The sequence below is a fragment of the Oryzias melastigma genome, linkage group LG4, assembly GCF_002922805.2.
Source record: "Oryzias melastigma strain HK-1 linkage group LG4, ASM292280v2, whole genome shotgun sequence".
In the NCBI taxonomy this organism is placed as follows: domain Eukaryota; kingdom Metazoa; phylum Chordata; class Actinopteri; order Beloniformes; family Adrianichthyidae; genus Oryzias; species Oryzias melastigma.
Genome location: NC_050515.1, coordinates 2,156,841 through 2,165,513, shown reverse-complemented (window position 1 = coordinate 2,165,513; position 8,673 = coordinate 2,156,841). Strand labels below are relative to the sequence as shown.

Genomic DNA, 8,673 nt, shown 5'->3' with positions numbered 1-8,673 from the left:
ACAGAAACAGAAATCTCTGGTAGATGCCAGTCTGAATTCAGACCAAATGCAAGATTCAGGACTCAATTTGGAACAAATCAAGTGGACTCGGTTCAAATCAATGGACTTTCTCAGTCTGAAAACACCCAAAGATACCAAATATGATGAGGTAGGCTCTGGGAATTGTAGTTTTTAGTGCATTTCTAAAAAATATACCTTTTTGTTTTTCACTGGTAGTCAGTAGAATTTCAGGAAAAACTGTTTTAGAACTATAATGAAATCAAATGAATTTCTCTTTTCCTTTAGGGTGAAAACCAAAGTCCTTCTGTTAGTCTTTCAACGTGGCTGGACATGAGGAGACCAGATCTAAAAAGTGGCCCGGAGACCAGGTGTGTTACATACTTTGAATTTTCTGTTCATCAAGAAGTCATATTTCAAATAACTGTAAACCTAAACTAATCAAACATGAAAAGAAATAAAAAGAACTGCTTCAGGTAATCTACAATCTATTTTTAAAATGTTCCCAGTGATCTTTTAAATATGATTATTACGTTTCAAGCCAGAAATTATTGAAAAATATCATTTTCTATGTTGTTTTCTAGGAAATAATTTCTGCAGAGCAGCAGGAGTTCATTAGAAATTCACCTGTGAGATGCAGGTGAGTTCTCCGTTTACACCCTCTCTCGCTAGCTTACAGCCCCTCACATGGCGAGCAGTATCAGAGCTATCCAGCCGTACAGTTCTGATTCAGATTCCAGGAAAACAAAGACGTTCATGGATCTATTTGTGATGCATCAGAATGGGGCGGAGCTGGGAGCTTGTGGCCCCGCCCAGTGGGTTTTCTACATCACAAATACAATCTTTTTTAATTGCATTTTTCGTCTTTTCTGGATTCACAGAGATTTGAATAAAGAAATTGAATTTAATGTAAATTTTCTTTCTATATTCATCAGAGAAATGCCACAAGAACAGTTTAAAACAACAAAAATATAATTTTCATTGGAAATTTCACTTTAGCCTTTTTTTTCCTTGGATGAAAACTTTTATAATCATGCAAAAGACGATCCACCAAAAGCAAGAAGTCTGAAAAATGGTCACTATAGCAACAAGTAAACAAATGTTGATGTTTTTGGAGTGCTGATATATAAATATATATATTGTTCTGGTTGCATAAGTTTAGGTTTTTCTACCCTAAAGGATTCATCACATTAAATATACGCAGAGTGGTCTTGAAAAATGAATTTGGTGTGGAGGTGTGGGGAGGCTGTGACAGGGTGGCGGGACGGTTTGGGCGGGGGATTAGTAAGAGGCCGTCGGCCCCGGGGCAGAGGACCTCGTTTCCTGGCCTGAGCCCCTGTTTGTCCTGCCTGACCTGGCAGCTCTGGGGGCAGATCCTGCTCGGATACATCCCTGCTCCCACGCCTGTCTGAAGCTGTTAGCCACTGGCTGTGAGTAGCTAGCTGGGCTTAGTGATGTCTGAGCTGTGGCTGGAGGGGGGGTGTACAGTCATCTGAGTGATGGGAGGGGGGGCAGACAGCAGCTGTGCATTGGCAGGACGGGATGGTGGTGACACATCTAAAAGAACAGTGTGAGAACATAATTGACCGCAACTGTTTGATCATTTTTTGCATCTTTTTATGTCCAATCATATCGAGCTGCAAATAAATCAAGATTTACAAGATATTCATTTCAGAAGAAACAGTTTGTCTTAAATCCAATAGTAGAATAGTAGATCGTTTAACTTTTTAGTCTGACCCGCCACACTGGAATAAATACTACACAGTATATAGAATCCTTAATGTTTTATTTTCCCTGTATGTCCTAGATAGTAGATAACAAATATATTGACCTTCATCTGAAGGTGTAGAAAGTTATTCTGGATTCATGTGGTTTTGGAAGATGTTTTTCTTTTCCCGACGTTCATGTGTTTTTTGAGTCGGACAGGCATTTATCCGATCATTTGGACACCACATGAACAAACACATTCTCATCCCCAAGTCGTCGTTTTTTGATGTTCTGGCTGTTAGTAACATCAAGAGTCTGCAACCTTCGGGACGCAGTACCAGATGCGGAACCGGACATGGACTGGTCCTCTGGATGCACCCAACCCGGTACCCTAAACTAGTACCGGTACTCTGATCCAGTACCAGTACCCTGACCCAGTACTGGTTTGCGTCCAGCACAGCGTCTGGTTTGCGGAATCTGTCAGGGACCAGGTCTAGAACTGGATGTGAACCAGTACCAAAAACCCAACCCAGTACCAGTTTGCGGAACTGGTCCAGTAATGGACGCAAACTGGTGTGGGCCGCACCCAATACTGTACCGGTTCCACAAATCGGTACCAGATGTGAACCGGTAACAGGTTAGGGTACCAGTACTAGGTTAGGGATGCGCCCAGTACTGGACTAGTTCCGCGAACCGGTACCGGACACTGTACCAGTCGCAAACCGGTACTGGATTAGGGTACTAGTACTAGGTTAGGGTACCGGTACAGGACAAGAACTCATACTGGGTTAGGGTACTGGTTTGTTCCACGTCCTGGTACTGAACCGGTTCCGCGAACTGGGCCTGGAATCCTAACCCAGTACCTGTACCCTAATCTAGTAGTGGTTTGTGTCCAGTAATGTGTCTAATACTGGTCGAGTATTGGGCCCGGATCACACCAGTTTACATCCGGTTCCGGACTGGTTCTTCGAACTATTACCAGATGCGAACTTGTACCGGACGCGAACTGGTATCAGGTTAGGGTACCAATACTGGGTTAGGGTCGTGTATAGTACTGGACTGATACCGGACATGGTATCAGAAGCAAAACGGTACCAGGTTAGGGTACCAGTACTGGGTTAGGGTACCAGTGCGCTCCCCATTCCGGTACTGGACCAGTTCCGGTGTAGGTACCTTATGTGCTCGCCCTGCAGGATTGACTCGGGGACTCGCGACTTGATGTCGTGTAAGAATGCGATTGGTCCGGACCATTAGACCACAGGAAATGACACACATGCGCCTTAACAATGTACGGAGTCTTCCCGAGTAAAGAACCAAGGAGGTCCGAACAAGTACGCAAAGAATCACTACAGGGGGCTCAATATTCGCAATCAGCCGCAAAAACCTTGACAACAAAATAATCCGATGGAGGAGAATCATCACTGCATAGGAATCGTGTTTTAATAGGGAGAAATCAGGGTGGAAATTTGTGCTAAAGTGGGAGCTAGCGAGTAGCATGCTAGTTTGCTGTTGGTCCCACATAAAAAAAAAAGTGAGTAATTGCCTGTAATTTTTTCAAAATACGTCCTGGCAGTGTTGAACTTCGTTTTTTTCTTTCTTTTTTATAAACTTTATTGTAAACACCAGTTTTTCTGGACAGAAAAACGGTACAAAATAGCTAAGTCCTTTGTCTCAGTGGTGTTACCGTCGTGTGATGTCATCACTAGTCCCAAGCCCCCGATCTTGCAGGCCGAGCACATGTGGTACCTACACCGGTTCCGGTTCACGCCTTGGAGGTTGGGTACCCGTGATTTAACAGGAACAGCCAGCACATCAACAAGATGATGAGCTGGTGACACCAAAAAGATCAAAAAGTGATGCAGAGGGTCCTTTACCAAACGTCAACAAGTGAAGAGCTGTTAGGGAGAAAGTGTTGCTCGAACACGACATTTCTATAAGTTTGTGTTTTTCCCTGAGGGACATCAACCAATCAATACAACTGGCTCTAAAATGAGAGTAAAAACCACAAATTCTGAAATGAAAACTCCAAAATGTTGTATTTAAAGTCATTTTTGGACTAATTGAAGCCTGTTTTCATCCCGATTCCATCCTCCTCTTATGAGGTGGATTACCAGAACTCTCCACACATCCACGTCTGGTCCGGTCTTCTGTCAGATTTCAGATCCCTTTGAGACCCACGAGTCTGAACATTTGTCCACCGCTGTAGCAGAATGTGTGAACTCCATCAAACCTCCAAAACAACATTCACAAGTGAAGTGTTTGCCTAAACAATCCGATGGAAGCACTATCACTTTCTGGTGCTTAAAGGGTGTTGTCTGCATACCAACTGTGTGCACAGGAGTGTTTTGACTTCACAATCCATAAGATAACACGTCTCCTCTGCCAAGGGGGCTGTTTGATTATCACCCCTAGAAAAGGACTTTTCGTCACTCAAAGGTTTTCACAGCTCAATTGGTTGTTTTCAGCTGCTTGTTTTTATTTTTCGATCGGTGTTTGTCTTGGAATGGCTCGGCTCGGTTTGGCTCTGTGGCTGTTTCTGCTGAGAGAACAGGACAAAAGTGAGGAGTCCAAGAAAATTACGCACAAGAAAAGTGGACTTTTGATCAGTCATATATAGTTTTTTGGGTGGGTGGGTGTGGGGGTGGGGGGTGAGGGTCCTCCCGCCTCACTCGTCACTATGAACCCAGTGACGTCACTCCCGCCCTGTTTTATAAAGCTGTCAACGCCTTTCTCTCACCTGGACAGACGCGCGCCAGGGGAGCTTTACGCACCTGCTTTAACCCCCCCCATTCCACTCCAATGAGAGCGCGCGCCGGAGTCTTTTATGAATCTGGCTAATTACTCCTACTTCTCTGGCATGTGCAACATGACCGCAGAGCCGTCGCCCGCAGAGGCCAGTCCTGTCGGCATGTCCCCGTGCGTCAGCCTGGACTCCCCGCTACCCGCGGGGCTCCAGGCTCGGCCCAAAGACGGGGTTCTGATCAAGTCGGAGCCCCGGGGGGGCAGCCCGAGCGCGGAGGACGGTCAGACGGAGGAGCACCTGCCCTCGGGCAGCCGCCGCAGGAAGAGGCCCGTGCAGAGGGGCAAGCCGCCCTACAGCTACATCGCGCTCATCGCCATGGCCATCGCCAACTCCCCCGAGAGGAAGCTGACCCTGGGGGGCATCTACAAGTTCATCATGGAGCGCTTTCCGTTCTACAGAGAGAACTCCAAGAAGTGGCAGAACTCCATCCGCCACAACCTGACTCTCAACGACTGCTTCGTGAAGATCCCCCGGGAGCCCGGCAGGCCCGGAAAGGGCAACTACTGGACCCTGGACCCCGCGGCCGAGGACATGTTCGACAACGGCAGCTTTCTGAGGAGGAGGAAGCGCTTCAAACGCACGGACGTCAGCACATACCCGGGATACATGCAGAACTCCAGCGCCTTCACCCCCACCCCGATGGGCCGCCCGTCCTACCCGAACAGCCTTTACGCGGGGCTGGGTTCGGGTTACGGGTCGCAGCTGACGCCCGCATCCCCGCATCCGGCGATGCTGCACCACTACCAGAGCCCCCCCGGGGTGGGCCAAGGTCAGCCGCGGATGTTCAGCATCGACAACATCATCAACCAGCAGACCTGCGCCCCCGACGCCCAGGCGCTGCCGGGTTTGGGCGACCTGAGCTGCTCCGGCACCGGGACCGGCACCGACCCGTCCGCCTGCTTCCAGACTCAACCCGGCAACCCGTCAGCCAACATGCTGGGCAGGAACAGCGGGAACCTGCCCTCCAACCTGAGCGCCGCCGGGTACCAGTACTCCTCCGCCTCGGCCTCCCCCCCCAGCCTGCCCCCCATGAGCCAGGCCGGCTTCTCCCCGGGGGGCTCCCCGGTGTACTGCTCGGGTAACCGGCTGTCCCTGCCCGCGCTGCGCCCCGCGTCCTGCGCCGAGCACACGGAGCAGCTGCTGGGCCTCCCCGGCTCCATGAACTCCTACAACAGCAGCTACATGCGCCAGGCCAACTTTGCGTCAGGACTGGAGCGCTACATGTGAGGATGCGGCTGCGCCAGAAGAGCCAAAGACCGGAACCGGCCCGGTTATCAAGACGTGATCCATCATCACCAAATCTGATCATTTTATAGGTTTACATGTTTGTTGTTTAGGTGGATGTTTTTTATCTTTAGTCTAACTGTTGGTGTCAAGATTTTTGTTAAAAATACTCGTTCCTGACTGATGTTTTAAATAAAAATACTCACTTTTTATACTTTTACGCAGAATGTTTCTTTATTTGTTGCAAAAGTAAAACTGTTTAAACGTTTTCTGTTCAAAAAATCGGCTACAGCTAATTTATAAAACTCGACTTATCCACTTAATCCACATGTGTCGAAGTCAAGGCCCGGGGGCCGGATCCGGCCCTCCAGGTAATTCTATCCGGGCCTCCAAATAATCTTATTTTATTTTTAATGGCCCGATGTTATCTTGTGCTCATTTTTAACTTGTATAATTTTGACAAAATATATTTTTACAGAGAGTAAAATATTGAAGTAATTTAAGGTTTAAGTTGATTTATTCTGGAATAATATTCCTGCCTGTTTTTATTTATAATTATGTTAAAACTAAGTTTTAAAACTTTAATCTAGCTTTTTTCTTAAACTATTTTTGGCATTCGCTAAGATTTTCTTTGGGTAATTTTGTTGTTTATCTAATATTTCAGCTACATGTTAGCTGTTTTGGCTAACCTAAGTTTTTTTTTTCTTCGTTTTTTAGGCTAATCTGGTATTCAGCAAATATTTTAGCTGGTTATCAGCTTCAGCATTTTTAACTATCAATTTCAGCATCTTCAGCGGCCAAATTCAGTTTACAGCATTCACACTAGAATTATCACAGGTAATGCTATATATCTAGTTCATAATTATAATAAAAAGTTATGGTTTTCAAGTTTTAAAATGTAGTTTTAGAGTGTTCAGTAAATGTTTATCCTGTTCGTGACCTAAAGTGTTTTGGATCTTGGCCTCTTGTGCGATTGAGTTTGACATTCCTGATTTAATCTGAGCCAGTTTTTGCATAACTTTTGCATAAATGACCATAAATGACCATAAATGACCCCATAACCCGCTCTGTAAACTGATTTTGTTAAATCACACTTTTCACTTCCTCTCAGCCTTTTCTGCTGCCACAGACTGGAATGATTCACCAAAAACTCTCAGATTGGACACTTTTATTTCACAACCAGATTTAAAACTTACAGTGCAATGATTTTAGGGTTTTATAGTTTTTCTGATTCTATTTTATTTCTTGTTCTTGGGACTTGTTTCTTTTTTTATGCATTTGTCTGCCGGCCATAGTTATAAATAAGAACGTTGTTCACAATCTGGATAAATAAAGGTCAATTAAATAAAAATAAATGAAAAAACATTTATGACATTTATCAACTAAAAACTATTTTTAGGAACAATAAGGATGCACCAAATCTTTTTTTCTTTAAAAAAAGTATCTTTGTTCATTTAAAATTTAAAAATTACTAAAAGAATTAAATTCTAAACTGTGTTTGGATGAATATTTGGACCAAAAGGAAGAAAGTTTATTACCTTAAACAGGATTGGAGATAAGACTTGATTAAAATTTCCAAAATTTGTTTCAGATATTTATTAAAAGATTGTTTATTTGAACCAATATATAAAAATTAAACAAAGAAAACATGCAGTGTAAGTGTGTTACATTTTATTATCAGTCAGGGAAAATGTTGGTTTTTATTAATTCTTCCATTTTTTTTTTTTAATAAATGTTGGACAAAAGTGTCTGTATTTGTGCTTTTATTATTGGTTAAATACTAAGAAATAAATAATAACAATTAATAAAGTATTTTGGGGGGTTTATAAAAGAAAAAAGTTAGATAATAACTCATTACTAATATCAAAAAATATATATCTAATATTGCAACAACAATAATGAACAAACAGAAATAACAATCCAAGAAACAATGAAACTCATGTAGAAAGTAACACTTGAAAATGAGTTAAATTAATTAATCAAACAAAAACGGTTTTCTTTTATTTATTTCTATTCCTCTTCTTTTCTATTTTTTTACTGTTTTCTTTTCATTCCATTTCTTTTCTTTTAAAAATATGAAAAATATATATACAATTTTGATCAAAAACTATAACAAACTGACAAAACATAATTTCGGTTTACATTTGGTCCAAACTCAGGCATATTTTCTCAAAATAGATTCAAATGTTGAGTTCAGTTCTTGTTGGAGACACTCAGTAGTTTTGGATTCTGCCGCTAGGGGGCAGCAACACCCCAAACTTCATTCACTCCCGCGCGAAGATTCGTTCTACAAAATCGAGATGTCCCGAGAGGTCTGCGCATGCGCAGTAGGTGCATCTGTAGCACAGTGGAACACACAATCGCACTATATATTATGTCTATGGGTTTTACAACTCTGGTTAGTGAAATTACAAACTGTTTTGTTTTATTTTATAAATCTACTCAGAGGACTTCCAGGGAAACTGCAGAAACGTAATTATAAAGAGGGATTTTCTGTTTTTTTTTTTTTTATAAAACTTGTTTAAAATCGGCACTTGTGTTTCATGGTGGAAAAAAAGTTATTTAAATTTAAAAGAAGTAAGAAAAACTAAAAAACCCAAAACAATTATAATGTATTATGCTGTACAACAACAACAAAACCAACATTTTTGGATAGAAAATTCATATTTTTATACCTCCCAGCTGTCTAAAGCTCCAAGCACAGAGCAAACATGCTTATTTATGCTCTTTTTAGCACATTACAGACACGTTTATATTCTATTTTGCTCTATTGTTATTTGTTTTTTGCACTGAGGTGGTGACTCGTTCAGTTTTACTGCCCAGCGTCTCTTTCTTATCAGTCTGTCTCACACTGAGTGACCAGCAGGGGGCGCATTAACTCCACTGATGCCTCAGGATCAGCAGAAAATCCGATCTCACACTTGAACTCAGATCCAGATGGA

General features: G+C 42.9%; 1 protein-coding gene across 1 annotated transcript; it reads left to right on the top strand.

Moving 5' to 3' along the window:
• The first annotated feature begins 2,749 nt into the window (after nucleotides 1-2,749).
• Nucleotides 2,750-5,906, top strand: foxe3 (forkhead box E3). Its single transcript, XM_024278339.2, has one exon. The coding sequence runs from the start codon at nucleotides 4,529-4,531 to the stop codon at nucleotides 5,732-5,734; it is 1,206 nt and encodes a 401-aa protein (XP_024134107.1). The 5' UTR covers nucleotides 2,750-4,528; the 3' UTR covers nucleotides 5,735-5,906.
• The last annotated feature ends 2,767 nt before the right edge of the window (nucleotides 5,907-8,673 follow it).